The sequence below is a fragment of the Megalops cyprinoides genome, chromosome 7 (genome assembly GCF_013368585.1).
Source record: "Megalops cyprinoides isolate fMegCyp1 chromosome 7, fMegCyp1.pri, whole genome shotgun sequence".
Lineage (NCBI taxonomy): Eukaryota > Metazoa > Chordata > Actinopteri > Elopiformes > Megalopidae > Megalops > Megalops cyprinoides.
In genome coordinates this window covers 2,324,831-2,341,704 of record NC_050589.1, presented here as the reverse complement: position 1 = coordinate 2,341,704, position 16,874 = coordinate 2,324,831, and the positions used below count along the sequence as shown (strand labels likewise).

The 16,874-nt window shown below is 51.8% G+C and overlaps 1 protein-coding gene across 1 annotated transcript in view; it reads right to left on the bottom strand.

Moving 5' to 3' along the window:
* megf6a (multiple EGF-like-domains 6a) overlaps positions 1–16,874 on the bottom strand; it is a 114,789-nt gene that overhangs the window by 13,934 nt on the left and 83,981 nt on the right. Inside the window, exons 5-18 of the mRNA XM_036533253.1 lie at positions 14,270–14,395; positions 9,710–9,832; positions 8,985–9,107; positions 8,689–8,826; positions 8,050–8,172; positions 7,651–7,773; positions 7,237–7,401; positions 6,621–6,752; positions 6,030–6,158; positions 5,563–5,691; positions 5,133–5,267; positions 4,814–4,948; positions 1,953–2,078; positions 74–205 (exon numbers count right to left, since the gene is read on the bottom strand). Coding sequence (XP_036389146.1) covers positions 74–205; positions 1,953–2,078; positions 4,814–4,948; positions 5,133–5,267; positions 5,563–5,691; positions 6,030–6,158; positions 6,621–6,752; positions 7,237–7,401; positions 7,651–7,773; positions 8,050–8,172; positions 8,689–8,826; positions 8,985–9,107; positions 9,710–9,832; positions 14,270–14,395 — 1,839 coding nt within the window. The remainder of the gene's footprint in view (positions 1–73; positions 206–1,952; positions 2,079–4,813; positions 4,949–5,132; positions 5,268–5,562; positions 5,692–6,029; positions 6,159–6,620; positions 6,753–7,236; positions 7,402–7,650; positions 7,774–8,049; positions 8,173–8,688; positions 8,827–8,984; positions 9,108–9,709; positions 9,833–14,269; positions 14,396–16,874) is intronic.

Genomic DNA, 16,874 nt, shown 5'->3' with positions numbered 1-16,874 from the left:
GAACAGTGGGACAGACAGACAGACAGACAGACACACTGTGTGTGCCTGACTGCAGATCAGAGGCCACGCCCACCGTTCTGGCAGAGTTTTCCCATGAATCCCGGCGGGCAGTGGCAGGTGCCGTTGCGGCTGTCGCATGTTCCTCCATTCTCACAGGCCGGGCATAGCTCCTTACACCCCTGCCCCCAGCGCCCGTCCACACACTCTGCACAGAGAGAGGGGCACAGAGATAGGGCACAGTCAGTGACCGGGCGTGGCTCTGCCACCCTCTGATACAACCACAGGGGCCCCTGAACACAGCCTCACCTTCTGACACAAACACCACTCCACCTGACCTGCCCGCTGCTCTCACACACCTCCACTTTGCTCTCAGGGTCCCCATTCACTAACTTCATGCTGCTTCAGTTTGAGATCCAGGAGTCCCGAGAGTCAACAGGGGCCCGAGGCCGTGCTGGGCGCATGTATGAACACGGTAGAACCAGGTGTAAATGCTGGGCGCATGTATGAACACGGTGGAACCGGGTGTAAATGCTGGGCGCATGTGTGAACACAGTCGGTGGAACTGGGTGTAAAATTTCCCATCGAGTTGTTTTGATTCAAGTTTCCAAGTGGAGTTTTTCCATCACCCCGGTTCAACGTGCCGTCTCACGGGTGAGAGGGAACGGCAGTTTAACGCAGAGTAACCAGCCATCTCGGGGGCAATTAACATTCTGGACGTGGCGGTTTTATAAAAACATATGGTGTAAGACTAGAACGATGAAACCAAACCCATAACCCATAGTAATTCATAGGCACATGATGAGCCGATACAGCACCCGCGGTGGCAGCGGGATATCGAGCACAGTTGCATGAGCGTGTAGTTTCTGAGGGATTAATTATTAGCGGAGCTGATGTATCTTGTCATGCATGAGGAAAACCGATACAAGCCCTGGCAATGCACTGCTCATTTAGCTGCATTTGACACCAGCCTCTCAGCCAGGGCAGCAATCCAATCAAAATCCTGCTGCTGATCTGCTCTGGAGGGTGCTCTGCAACGGGACGTCCCAGGTGAGGATATTCGCCTACCACCCTCTAGAAGGGCTGTGGGACGCTAGAGGACGGTATGCTTCCTGTTCCTCAGACTGCCCCTCTCTCACCCCCTCTGTGTGTGTCGGAGTCTCAGTGTCTCCTTCCTCCAGACTCGTCACACACAGCTGGAAACACATGCCGCTCATTATCGGCTATTAGCGCTCTCCCCCCTCGTTAAGGAAATCGGCTCGCCGGGACTGGCCACCGCCACGCATTCCCGTACAAAACGGGCCAGCGGCTGTCCGTATCCCGCGTCACGCTCTCGTCCTTCACGGTCTCGGGTTTTGCCGTGTCCTCAGATGCGGAGGGGGAACCTGGCTGAGAAGCGATTCTCTCGGCACACATGACCAGTTTCCCCCCGGCCCACAGCGAGAACTCACCCCCGCCCCCTTCACCCCCCCCACAAAACACAAGCCCTGTTCGGCACAGTGTCCAGTGCTATTAATGGGCCAGAATGGAAAGTCATTAGGAGTGGATCTGAGACTGATACATGGAAAAACATGTTTTTAAGAGCGGTTAGCGCTGCGAGGGCGTGCTGTTGAATGCGGTTCAGTGTTATCTGTGGCCTATCCCCCACATGAAGGTTAAGGGAGGGCTGACACAGTTGAATGGGTTTTGAGGCAAAGGGTTTTTTTGGGCTTCTTACTCTGCAGTGGTGTTTGATAAAAATGACTTGCAGTTTAAAGAAACGCACAGAAGGCAGCCCTTATTCGTAACATTTTCCATTTACACAGCTTGACTTGTATAGAATCATTTTAGGTTAAACGTCTTTCTCAACAGCACAACCGTTGCGTCCCACCTGGGCACTGAACCTGTGAGCATCTGGCTACCTGTCCAGTTCACTAACCGCCACATCACGCTGCCACCGTCTGTCCGTCCCTCACCTGTTTCGCAGTGTCCTCCCATCTTCCCGGGGGGACAGTGGCACCGGCCGGACACCTTGTCACACGGAGCTCCGGAGCACTGGCACGAATGGGCACACCCTGTCCCGTAAGTCCCCGCATCACAGTCTGCGGAGGAAGAAATAAGAGATACAGAGATACAGACGTGACGCCAAGATGCTGTCATTCAAAAAAAAACACACTGTGCTGAAGTAAACCGTTGCAGCCACCGGAGACGACATCCGCGCTTTGTGGCTGAGCAGGATCAACGTAAGGAATTTGCCTGTCCGTTTTGATTACGGCAGCACTCCAGTTTCAGTGCGGCACCAGTTACTCTATCACTGTGTGAGGTATTGACACTTGTTCGGATGTGTTCGGAGTTTTTCTTCTATATGCACTGTTCATGTGGCATTAGTATATGCAGTCTTGTACCTTTGCTGTGGATCGGAGTGTCTGCAGAATTAACAGTGAACTGAAATAAGCATGGGTTCAAAATTTTTACAGCTCAGGGTGGGTGGTAACCTCCTTCTCTCGAGAGGCAGGGGTGTCTGCCTAGCATCCAATCCAACAGCATTCCCCACAAAACAACCTTCCAATCAACTTTCTGCTTTCATGACAGTTTCACTTAGCAGATGATCTTATCCAGAATGACTCACATAACTTTTTTTTTTTTTTTTAAGTACCTTGTCCAAGGGCACAACCACGGAGCCCCATTGTAGGTTCAATCCAGCCGCATTTGGGTTATGAGCCCTGACTGCCACACTGTTTCTTACCCCTTTGCACATCACACCGTTTGATCAGAGTACAGTTTGCGGTGAAGAATAAAATGCTGACAAAGCGCTGCTGCATTCAGCAATTTTTTAAACTCTTAAAAAAAAGATTTGATTGTATTTTAATAGCTTTATAGCCTGTTTCTCTAACCTCCCCGAGGGCCACTGAAAGTCCTTATAAAGACGTCCAGCAGGAAACTGTATTTTATGCAGCTCTGGGAGGAAGCTGAGTTTTCCCAGGCTCCGGCTACTGTTCTGAGCTCCAGAGACGGGCGGAACACCAGCACCGGGAGGCTGCGAGCCGGGCGGGGAGAGGGGCGATGCCGGGGTGCTGCTGGGGCAAAATCACGGCTAATGCTGCTTCCTCCTAAGTAGCACTCCTATCTGTGACCCTGGGGCAATGGACAAGTGACAAGGGGCTGGGCGGGCGGGTGAGGTGACCGGGTGAGACTGCAACCCTCTGCTTCTCACTCCAGCGCCTGGCCACCCACCGCCCGGGGGTGCTCCCAGATTTATGAATTAAAGCAAAGTTTGGGGAAAAAAAAACGTAAATGGAAAAGCAAAGCGCGCAGAGAAGCGAAGAGCGGCTCAGAGGAGCAGGCCAGCAGCACACCTCCCCTCACTCCCCGATGTTCCTAATTGATGGCAGATGCAGCGCTTGCGATCACTTAATGGCTTCCAGGCGGCCGGGACCTGACTGCCAGCTCAGTGTTTCTATGAAAATATTCCTGTTATTTCCGCACTCTCCTCCCCCCCACCACCAAACCACCCCCGTCCACCCCAGGGGAACCCGGGCCCGCACCTCCCCGATTCCTGATTGATTATTTCCAATGTCCCAGAGAGGGTGGATTAGCGTGCGGCGGACAGGCCACTGCAGGAGCCGCGCTGCATTCTGGGACACGGCCCCACGCTGCACAGTGAAAGGGTCAGAGTGTGGCAGTTTCCTCTGTTCTCCTGAAGGACACCACGTGCTGAGAGACGGTAACTTCCAGTTAAGGCTTCTGGTCACAAACATCGTCCATCTGAACTTTCCGAGGGCTGTAAATGTACTCCAGATTCTAACAAGGTTTGCATTTCGCTGAAAAACGGCTTGGTGTCGTTGCGCGGCACTCAGAGTTTTAGCTCCTTTTCCATTCTTTCCCATTTGTGATCAAATGCAGGGCAAGGTATTCATGAGGAAAAGTCATTACCCCCAACAGACATATGCACGCACACGCACGCACGCAAGCACGCACGCATGTACACACACACACATATGTACACACGCACATGCACACACACACGCACATGCACATGCACACACACACACACTCACACACACACACACACTCACGCTCACGCTCACGCACTCGCACTCGCACACGCACACGCACACGCACACGCACACGCACACGCACACGCACACACACACACGCACACACACACACTCACACACTCACACACACGCACACACACACACACACTCACACACACTCACACACACTCACACTCACACACACACACGCACACACACACACTCACACACACGCACACACACACACTCACACACACACTCACACACACTCACACACACACACACACACACACTCACACACACACACACACGCACACACACACACACAGGGAATGCTCTGGGAGCTGCTGTGGATGCTCTGCAGCTGTAGGTCCGGTTGCGTTTCGTGTCGTTCCTGCAGTCTGTTTGCGTGATTTCCCCTGTGCCCAAGGTCTCTCCCGGTGCAAAACCTGAGGTTGAGCACATGTCCTAGCAAAAGACAGACCTCACCTTGGACCTCCAGACTGATGCATTTAACAGTTCACAGAGTGCACAATTGGGAGAGGAGGAGGAGGGGGGGGGCAGGAAAGAGTAACCCAGCATTGAGTAACACTTCTGTGAACACACAGTGAGCTCAAATGATCGGAATCTGACAGTGACGACACAGAGGGACCACAGGGTATGTGAGAGCGCTGTCTGTCTCTGTCTGTGATAAATCACAGGCAGACAATAGCAATTAAACCCAGCATGTTGGAGTACTTCCCCGTGACAGGACGAGAACATGGCTGAACGGTGTTCGTCTCCCTGTCTGCATCACCCACCTCGGTCGCAGCTGTCGCCCTGCAGACCGGCCGGGCACTGCCGAAGACACTCCCCTGTCACATGATCGCATGACACGCCCGACGGGCACTCGCACTTCCTCTTGCACCCGGAGCCGTAGAAGCCCGAGTCGCACTCTGAGAAAGGAATCCGACAGGCAACAAATCAAACAGGGCCACACTGACAGAGAGGTCCATTCCCTTCCTCTGAACGTGCAGTTCCGGTTTAACGACCGCACCTCCAGAGCTGAAGGCACTACAGCTAAAGTCCCCATCCCAGGTGTGCTGTCACGTCAAACGCAGGTGTGCTGGTGGCACTCACCATCCTTGCAGGTCTTGCCCTGGTAACCTGGCTTGCAGGTGCAGGTGCCGTGGCGACGGTGACACTCCAGGGTGTTCTTCTGCACACACTGACACTCCTCTGAGCAGCCTGGCCCAAACGCCCACTTAGGGCACGCTGAAAGGGGGTGGAGCCACAGAGGCACATATTAATGCATTGGGGGGTGAGAGGTTGAGCGATATATGTTATTATATTGTATATACATATATGTCATGCCAAAAACTGTTCTCGATACATTTACAGCAAAGGTTAAAACCAGTCCAGGTGGAAATTTGGAAAAAGTTCCATGTCTGAAGGAGGTGTCAGACACAGAGAAGGGGACAGACATGTGGACAGGTGTCAGGGCGGGAGGGGACGCCAGCCACAGGGAGACAGGGTCAGAACGGGGCTGAGAGTGTCAGGCGGGACTCACGCAGGTGGCAGAACCTCCCGTAGAGCCCCGGGTCACACAGACACGCCCCGTAGGTGCGGTGGCAGCGGCCGTTGTTGGCGCAGTTGCACTTCTTGTTGCAGTGCTTGCCGTATAGGCCCTTGGGACAGCCTGCAGGACAGGGGACATCAACACCAGGCAGCCAGCCCTTTGAACAAGCACTGCTTGGCAGACTTACATACCTTACATTAAGTATTCTGCTGAAGGGTACATCAGTAGCAGCCCCCACAAACAAACCCTGCTCCTTACTGCTACACCACACTGCTGCCTGGCTTCTGCCATTCAAGGAATCAGCTTACAGGAGGATTTAAAATAGAAGTTAAACCTCCTGTCATTGACCCTGCATTATTACTGTTTTTGTTTTTTAATATTTTTGTATCTCGGACATGCACGCACACGCACACGCACGTGCACACACGCGCACACACGCGCAGAGCCCGGTCACTCACCATCCTGGCACATGTCCCCACTGACGCCAGGTGGGCATCGGCAGTACCCGCTCACCGGGTCACAGGTGGCGCCGTTTTTGCACTTACAGGTGAAGGAGCAGTTCCTGCCAAAGGTGCCCTCAGGACAGGCTGCGTAGAAAGAGGGCAGAGGCGGGCAGCTGGGTTAGTCTCAGAAACAGGGCACATCTAAGCTCCAGATAACATTTCATTTTTAATCTGTTCTTCATCACTGAGCTCTTCATGGAAAGAAATAACCTCGGGAAGTCATCTATGACATCTGTGGAAGGCACAATTCACAGTACAAAGTCAAGGCACTGTCCTTAAGGTGACAGAAAGGAGGGAATATTATTTCATTCTGCATTCTGGTGAGCGGACACCCTAATCGAAGCAGACACTTATTTTTACACATCATGCATTTCACAGCTGTGTGTCCATTAAAGCAGCTTAAGTTAAGCACCTTTATCACGGGCTCAGAAATGCTATCCCCCCTCAGGATGCGAATCTGCAGCTGTCTGGCTATAAGCTACAGCGCGCTGTGGGGAGAGGTCGGGAGTGCTGTGAGGCCACTCGTTTCTGCTGTCTGCTACTCACTCTGGTTGCAGATGACCCCTGTCCAGCCGTCAGGGCAGTCGCAGCCATCCCCTGCCTGATTGCACACCCCACCATTGGAGCAGTCCTCACAGGTCAGGCTGCAGTCATGGCCAAAGGTGTCATTCAGACACACTGTCCCCCAATGAACAGACAGACAGACAGAGAGACAGACATGTGATGTCAGTATCCTTTCCTACATCTTCCCCATGCCACCCCCATTCCCAAAAATCCTGTCAGGGGTGGTTCAGTGAAAAAAATTAAACCTAGGAAAAGTGTTTGTCTGGATGTACCAAGCGGTTTCTAAATCAGCCGTGTGAGGGCAACTGACTTGTTGAGTGCTTGATACAGTATGTCCAGTGACTTTGCCTTGGATTAATTTTCAAATGCTTGCTGAATTTTTTCAACGGCAAATTAAATTGATTTTCGAGTTCCAGTTCCACATACATGACGCTTCATTTTCTCAAAGCTGAAGGTGGCTGAGAAAGATCTGGAGATTCTGGCCTGTGCCTCTCCAAGACTGGAAAGGCTTCATGTCACATATTCAATGTGCAGTAAAAAATGAATTGTTTCAGACAGCCCGGTGCGCTCTTTTGGGGGGTGGGGTCCAGCTTCTTACCGAATTTCTCAGAGAGGACGCTCTCTGCACGGAGCTCCCCCAGACTCTCGTCGTAGTCGTCGTAGCGCTCCAGGGGCTGGGCGTAGTCCTGCAGCAACGTGATCTGGGGTCGCGGCCGCTCCACTGCCAGGCGACTGGTCAGAGCCTCCACCGCCCCGTCTAGCGCTGGAGCGCGAGAGAGAGAGAGAGAGAGAGAGAGAGAGAGAGAGAGAGAGAGAAAGAAAGACAAACAGTCAAGAACCAGGATAGATATCTGCACATGCTCACTTTGCTAGCTGTCTGATGTATTGACCTACATTTGTATTTCTTGAAATCTAGTCTAACAACGCAGGAAAATTCACATCCCACCAGACACCCTGTGCTGAATTTAGCGAGTGATTCCAGGCCCTGAGGACCGTGGGAGGTGACACTCACGGACGCAGGAACGCCGGTCCTCCTCAAGGCGGTGTCCCAGCTGACAGTAGCACTGGAAGGATCCAGCCGTGTTCTGGCAGGTGTGCTCACAGCCCCCGTTGTCAGAGAGACACTCGTCCACATCTGCAAAGTCCATCCAGAACACAGAGAGGGTCAGTACCTCTGAACTCATTCCAGTCTCTCACCCAGAGGGGGCGCAGTTTACTTCATGTTCAATGCACACAGAGACCACTTGTACATGATTAGGGTAGGTGTAACTGTGCTTATTGCTTGTGTAATAATGGAATGGAAATAACTGTCACTTGGATATGTAATGGGATTCAGTCAAAAACATTTTGGAATGGAAACATTAACACCCATCATAAAATTTCATTTTCAGTTTCGCTTAGTGGACCGTACCATCACAGCCGCATCCGTCCGAGTTGAGCCGGTATCCTGCCCCGCAGTAGCACTCGTACCCCCCTGGGTAGTTGGTACAGTCCTGCTCGCAGCAAGAGCTTCCCCCTCCACACTCGTCCAGATCTGTGAGAAAACACACAGGCCCTCGGTGAGTCGCCACGGCGACACGGGGGGCGGCAGGGGCCCTGCCTCACTGCAGAGACGAGGGGCTGAGCGGGTCTCTCAGTGTTAAACATCTGGATGTGAGCGGTGAAGGGAAACTCTGAATTTCCCTGTGATCTCGAGCAGAGCTCATTTCCTCCATTAACACCCTGAGGGTCAGCCCCACAGGAAGCAGAGCTGAGAGATCCGGCTGCACCAGCCCAGGTGGGCCTGACCGCCCAGGGGGGAAACTGCGAGGAACACGCGAACTTTAGCACATTTCAGCGATCACGTTTCCGCGGCTGCACAGACGCCGGCCCCCGCGCACACCTGGGAGGGCTGGTAGGCTGAGCGGCAGATCACGCGCGACCGTGCAAACGCTTCCTTCCAGCGTGCCTCTCCGGTGTCTCGGTGAGCCGTTCCACTCAACGGGCTCCACCGGGCCAAGTCCCGCGCTGGTTTCCGTGGCGCCGGTTTCTGCGGCGCCGGTCTGCTTACCCACACAGGTCTTCAGGTCGTCATCCAGCTGGTAGCCGTGGTTACAGCTGCAGACGGGGCCGTGGGTGGAGTGCTGGCAGTGGTGGGAGCAGCCCCCGTTGGCCGTCTCGCAGCTGTTGACGATCTCCATCTCGATGCCTGTCAGAGAGAAATCCCCACACACCACACCGCTGTCACACAGATGGCATTTCACCCGTACATTACTCACAAAGCCTCTTTCTTCCCCATATGAAGCACTGAAAAGGTGATGGACGAGTCTGTCACAGAGCTCATAGCGTAAAGAACGGCAGACTCACGGTAGCATTGCTTGCCATCCGCGCCCAGCTCGTACCCAGGGTTACAGACGCAGGTGAAGGACCCGCGGGTGTTGTGGCAGCCGTGGGCACAGGACGCCTGGCCTGTCTCACACTCGTTGATGTCTGGAAGACAAACACATTCATACAGACACACACACGTGCACACATGCGCACATGCATACACACACGCACACACACACACGCACACACAAACACACACACAAAGGTTCACACAGAGCTGTACGTCAAACTACTCTGACAGATATTCCTACTCCTGGACATCACCATCATCATTTTCATCATCATCATCATCACCACCATACTGTAGTGGGATAGTGCCCTTGCTGCAGGCAAATAGCACAGAGAGATGTTCATTTCGTGCACCCTGTACGCAGCGGGGGTGAAACAGCAGCCACATTGGAACGTCTCTCTGGCTCCGGCTCCGGCGCTGGCCAGCACACAGAGGAAGCGCTTCCACAGAACACAACCTTCTCTTCTTCTCCACAAATTAAAAACACTCTTTTCACTGCTTTCCACACTCCCAAACCAATGGAAAATAACAAAAAAAAAAAAGCCAGGCAGCCCACCAGTACGAAAACAAATCATTACCGGGCCCATCTTCCAGAGGAGAGGCCTTTCTCTAACAGAGCCGTGATTGTGTGTGCGTGGCGGCGTGGGTGCAGCGTGCCACTGCGGTGCTGCCGTCACTGTGCCCTGGCACCCACCTTCACAGCTCCTGTCGTCCTCTGCCAGCCTGAACCCAGCGTGACAGTCGCACACGGCGCGGCCCCCGTCGCTGCGGCACCTGTGCATGCAGCCGCCATTCCTGTCCGCACACGCACTCCGCACTGCAACGGGAGGAACGGCCTGTGAGAGACAAACACCTACACACACACACACACACACACACACACACACTCTGTCTCACACGCACATACACGCACATACATACTCTGACACGCACTCCGCACTGCAACGGGAGAAACGGCCTGTGAGAGACAAACACCTACACACACACACACACACACACACACTCTGTCTCACACGCACATACACGCACGTACATACTCTGACACGCACTCCGCACTGCAACGGGAGAAACGGCCTGTGAGAGACAAACACCTACACACACACACACACACACATACACTCTGTCCGCACACGCACTCCGCACTGCAACGGGAGAAACGGCCTGTGAGAGACAAACACCTACACACACACTCACACACACTCTGTCTCACACACACATACACGCACGTACACACACGCGCGTATGCACATATACACATAAGGACATATATTCATAAACACACTCATACTCTCTCTCTCACACACACACACACATCTGGAAATAAACATACATACTCACACATACATAAATGCATGCATGCATACACATACATATACACACACACACACACACACACACACACACACCCCTTTCCACATATATACACAGATACTCAAACATACATACACATGCAAACACAAAGGCATCTCCACAGTGTTTTTCAGGGAGTGTGATCAGCATTATTCAGAGAGAACTGGTGCATTCTTTAGTTCATAAATGACTATAATCACTTCCAGGTCTCTACCCCAGAGAGATGGATCTCCAAGGAGCCAGACTTTGTTGACCCCTCTGGCCCTACAGATTAGATTAGGTGCCTGATAGTGTAGTGGCAGTATGCAGTAAGGTGCCAAGATCGTTGGCACAGGTCAAGCTCTCTAACTGAAAGAGGAACATAAAGCCAATTATGACATGGCACTAGCAGTGCCACAGGTTATAGTCCCCCCAGCGCTGCTCCGCTCATCAGGGCACAGGCACGGACCCAAACCCAGACCAGGCGGGCACAGGTTCCAAGGGGTTTTATTGGAAACGCAGGGCAGGTTCATAGTGGCAGAACAGGCAGGGTCAAAAAACCAGGAAGGCAGTCCTAGATAGAAACAAACCAGGAGCAGGGATCAAAGATAGGAGCAGGCTGGGTCAAAACCAGGCAGGCAGGCAGATCAGGCAACTAAGGCAGGGCGGCAGGCAGGGATGAGGTAGGCAGTCAGGCAGGAGTCAGTATGGGAGCAACAACACGAGTAACAAGGTGGGTAAATGACAGAGAAAACACTGAGACGAGCTGGGAATATAAAGGACTGGGCTGACGAGGAGATGGGATGCAGGTGGGCAGGCAGGCAGGTGGAGGCGATCAGGAAATCAGGTGGGCGGGGACAGGGCGGAGAGCGGGGCAGGGCCAGAACACACGGGGACTGTAAACAAAAGCACATGGATGACACTGACAGACAGGGAGAACCACAAAAACAACAGCTAGGGGGCCGAAGTACCGACACCGCTACTCTGTATCTGTCAGCGCCCACAACAGAGACTTTCAGTAAATAGTTGCAGCTCCAGGCTCCCCTACCATGATGCACTGCACTAAGAAGAACCGTTTGTCATGAACAGCAGACGGGCAGTTCTTCGCTCACAGGCCGAGCGGATTACGGATTCATCGACAGATACTGCTCAATGCCGCAGGGAGCAGCAATAAAACCTGCTATAACAGTATCAATATCGCTCATCTTCCACACAGACACAACAGGACCAATCAGGCCAAGGGTCAGGGCTGCAGGAAAGAGCCGAACTGCAGCTGAGCTCGTGCCCAAGGTTGAAACCCCATCTGTGTCAGATTTAAAAAGAGCTGGCTCTGTCTGTCCAGCGGTGTTTGGCCTTTCTGATTTTCTAAACAAATGTTCTAAAAACAACGACGGTGTGTACAGTATCACCCATGAGGGGAGCAGGCCACATCAGCACATTTCCCGGGCCTGGCCGAAGGAGCACCGTGACAGCAGGCAGTTAGCAGCATGTGCTCAAAGGCTGGGAGGTGTAGGGGGCCAGTGGGATCTTTCCGGAGTTGGTGGGTGTCATTATAACAGAGTTAGGCAACTCAGACATTTCTGTGTTAAACACACACGCATGTAAACACACAACTACACAGATACACACACACACCTACACAGATACACACACACACACACACACAAACACCCATACATGCTCACACTCACACACCTATACACACACACTTATACACACACACACACACACACACGCTCACAGGTCCCCTGTGTGAGAGGCTGAGAGTTTCCCGGCGCCTGTTTCCACATGTGGCCGGCAAGGGGCCGCCGTGACGGAAAGCAATGATGTGGCTGAGCAGGAGGAAGTTGACGATGGCCCGCGATCAAGCACTCAGAAATCTAAACAGACGTAATTATTCCGAAATCATAATCTTCCTTTTGCTCGGTGTCGCGCGTTCTGTCGCCTGGCAACGTTGTGCTCTGGACGGGATCAAGGCTGGCAGGTTGGGCGTCCTTTCACGAGAATGCTGGCAGCATTTCCGACATGGACGAGGACGCTGCCAAGGTGCGATGGTCTGAACTGATTAATTTTGAGACTTCGTGGGTGAAAATAAAAATAAAACTAAAGACATTTCCATGCTGAAACAAACGCACACCAACAGAAGCGGTTTGTCTAAACTTTATTCACAAGCTGCCTGTTAACTCTGGTTGCTTATGTTCTGAAAAGATTCTTTGATATTCACTGTATTTTATCTCACTTTCTGGAATTCAATCCCACAATGCACTGCATCAGAGACCCTGAGGCAGTGTGCTCTTCATCCTTCCACTGGCCAATGTGAAGCCGGACATCAGAATCTCAGGTCTAATCAAATTCCAGGTCACCGCTGTTCAGTTTAGTCTTGTGTACTTTTGCACCAACTCCATTTACAGCATGCAAGGCAAGGCAACTCCAATCAACGGCTGAAATCGATCTGATTTCACAAGTGATGACAAGCAGCAAACGCAAATCTAAACCAACAGCAGATTTGACCACCTTTCCAGCCAAGGGCTACAATTAGGTAAGCCACATCCTAGAATGTAAACTGGAGCCCTTACAGCTCAGAGTTTCCTACCCTCGTAGTATAAACTGCAATACATTGAAGCAATGAAATGGAAGCTTAATTCCGCTGATATCGTAGTACTGTACAATCCCCACTCAATGAAAGCTGTACGCATACACTAGACATGTTTGTCTTTACTGTAAAAATATTTGCTGATGTGACATTTTCACATTTATGGGCAAGGAGTGCCTGACTGAGAAGGCTGAAAAGCGAGAGGAATAACAGCATCGCTCTCTCTGTTGAGGGTTCAACAACATGCCTGTGGGCCCGTCCCATGAGCCAAACGTGGGACAAGAAGTTATCGTAACCATCTAAAGACAAAACATCGGGCCCTGCCAGCAGCCTTCAGAGGGAGAGAGCAGGGCCAAACCCCTTCTCCTGCACTCCAGAGCATCTGTCTGCTTCAGCTCATCTCATCCCTGTATCCCCTCCCTCCTCCTGTTCACCGCATAGCAACCCTCATCCATCCATCACACAGTTATGATTCATCGTCAAGGTTACGGCCCAGCGCCCTGCCAGGCCCTTTCATCTTCCCAAAAGCCGCCCCCCACCCTCCCAAACCTCACTAAACGCGGGCCGTGAGACCCGCAGTCCACATCGTGGTGAAGGAGACGTTCACACGGTACACCGCTGGGAAGAATGGCCCGCTGAAAAGTGCATGTACCCATGCAATATTTATCCACAAACTTCAGCTGGCCATATTGGGGGAGAGAAAAAGCAGCGGGTCTCCGCTGTTACGGGTCGGCATGACATCAGGTCTGTGTGGCTCCACCGAAGCGGGGCCGGGCTGTCAGCTCACAGCCGAACGCCGTTGCCGCTCTGTTGTTCTATCCCCATAGCAGCGGCAGGCGATAAAAACAGGCGTCCGTCTCCGCTCGCACACACTGCGCGCTGCTCGGGTCAGGGGCCAGCTGAAACGCTTCATGGGGAACGTGAAACTCAGATCACGCTTTTGTGTTTATTATTGGTTCGGCTCATAACCGTCTGCAGAGGTTCACATGCTTTATCTTGGCTGAATTTTCGTTCTTGGCAAACAGGACATTAGGTATACTGGTATGTGTCAGAAAGGTTCCCTGGTGCGTGCAGTGAGGTGTACGGAATTATATGTTATTGGCTTATACCTTTGATGGACAGTTACGATCTCCCTGTCCAAGGGAGGTGCAGGTTGAACTCCAGTCTGCATTGGTTCTCATGCTTTAGCTTGGCTGGTTTTCACTCTGGGCAAACAGAACGTGATGTGCTGGTGTGTGTCACAATGGTGACCCGGTGTACCTGCTAATTGGCTTGTCTCTTTGAAGGACTGCTGCAGTCCACCAATCAGAGACAGATGTTGTCGGTACTCACGCCTGCAGTGCTTGCCGTCCTCGGCCAGCTGGTAGTTGTGTCTGCAGCGGCACTGGAAGTGGGCAGGAGAGAGCTGGACGCAGTCGTGCTCACAGCCGCCGTTGCTGACCGCGCAAGAATGGACGGCTGCAGACACACAGGACAGAGCGGAAGATGACACACCTGTGCTCACCTGCCACTGTTCACACATCTCACCTGCAGAAACCTGCTAAAAGCTTACACCTTGGTATACCTGTTAATCTCATCACTGTGAGTCTCACCGCTGTTTATATATGTGATGTCCATACATAGACTGTCATGTGAACTGCACAATGTATACTTTTCTTGTCAAAAAGTACATGTTTTCATAGGAGACTGTATCTTTTTTTGTGTATTCATTTTGTTACATTTCATTTTTCATAGTTTTAAATGAAACTGGAAGAACTCTATCCTCATCTCAGGAATTGCACTAAATCACACTTCAGGGAGATTTAAGGTGACTGTTTCTTTGTTGAGTTATTTGAGGCTTGCAAACCTTTGACACCCCTCCTTCAACATTAAAGGGGTGAACATGTCGCTGTCTCGCATAATTACAGACGAACTCCAAGGAGTCGCCGAAGAACCAACGCGATTCTCATCTCTATTCTGCGCGCGGAATCCGATGTTCGCTGACCCCGCCATCTCTCTGTTTTCTCTGAGATTGCCATCTCAGAGCTGAAACCAACACAAACACTGAACAAAATACCCCCGAAAATTGCTTTGTTCTGCGCCATTAGAAGGCGGGCCGATGTGAGCCGATGCAGGCAGATAAGCACTCAGACAGCGGGAGAGCACTCGATGAAGACGGCAGGCCCATGTTTACGGAGGCCGGGCCTTGCCAAGGCGCCCCTCACGTTCCTCTCCTTTGCCCCTGTAATTATCAGCAGGGGCCTTTTTCCCTCACCGTTCCAACCCCCTGCTCCTCTCCAAACCTGTGGCTCACCTCCTCAGCCGGGAAACACATCAGTCATCGCAGCTCCGCCGAGAATCTCCCAAGGTGCACCTCTCACTGAGCGCGAATGACGAATCCAGCCATTTCCCAGGGCGGAGAGGGTGGTAATAAAAAGACCTGCACATCTTCTCCAATCCCTTTCATCTCCACTGTCTGCTCTTCACACACCTGTTATTTTGCTAATTGTCCTCAGTGCCTTAATGCACCGACTGTCTGATGTGCTACCCGGTGTAGCTTTATCTGACTAAAGGCCTCTTAGGACATGTTGTCAACTCCCTCACTTGAAAGGGTCAAACAGAAGTTATATTTAAATAGTGCTTTGACTCACCCAGCACATACATACCAACTTCAATACTTCACTGGCTCTGTAATGCATAAAACACCTAATGAATCATAATCAGTTCCCACAGCACTTCCTGTCTTTACTTTCCCTATAAAGTGGAATTATGGGATGGATTAGGGGATTTCTCCTGGAGCAGACTGCTCCCAGTGATACAGTATCTTTGTGCTCGGGGGCTGCAGCGGTCTGCCGGCGTTCTGAAGTCGGCCGGGACAGATTTGCGGCTCAGCTGATAAGCATCAGTGTTCGGGCTGTCCGCATGGAGACATTGATCGTTAGCCTAATCAGTCATCCCTCCACAAGGCACATGTACATTCTGTCACAATCACACGCAACGTTTTTAACAGCCTGGACCGGCTTCAAGGGAACCTGGGACTCTTTGACAATGGTGTATCGCTTGGCTGGAGTCTTTTTCCAGCCAAAATGGAGATTAAGGCTGAAGAGCGGGGGTGAAGGTGATTTTTTTTGCTAAGTCCTTATATAAAGAGGTAGTTAACATAAATCAGCTTGGCTGCATAAATACTACTCACTGGAAAGATTCCGAGAATTCCCGACAACCTGTTGTGTTTAATAGTTTCAGAGTAATAAAACTGACTCACATATTTTACTTGTTATACTGAGCTAGAGGGATGATAAAGATATAAATTGGGAATGGAGTGAATGGATCTACCCTCTAGTGACAGCATCTGGAGACAGTTACTGAACAACTGGGCATGGAGCGTCGGCCAGTGATTACCTGGTGAACAAATATATCTCTCAATGATAACAAATGTGCCTGTCAGAACCAACCCCTCACTGGATTTGAATGGCACGGCAAGTCTCCGCTCAGAATCCACCCCGCCTTCTCTTTCTGTCTGTCTCTCTCTCTCTCCCCCGGCTTTGTGGCTTCGTGGTGAACTCAGTTTGGTTTCAGGAAAAACCACAGGAATGGAGGCCTTGCCTGAGCAGGACAGAGAGCCGGGACTGTTTATGCACACACATGTACGTGTGTGTGTGTGTATGCACATGTGTATATGTCTGTGTGTTTGTGTGTGTGTGTGTGTGTGTATGTGTGCGTGGGGGGGTTAACAGATTGTTCGCATATTGTGTAAGGTCGGGGGGGTAGAGTGCGTGTGAGTGTGCAGTGGGGTGGATGGGAGGGGCAGGGGAGAGAGTATGGAGAGAGAGTCTGGTGGAGAGTTGGACCTTATCTGACCAATCGCTGAGGGATCAGGATTTGGTGCAGTGGCTGTTGTGTCAGACGGCTTGTGGCAGACAGCTCGACTTAATATTTGCACGATAGAAAAAAAAAAACA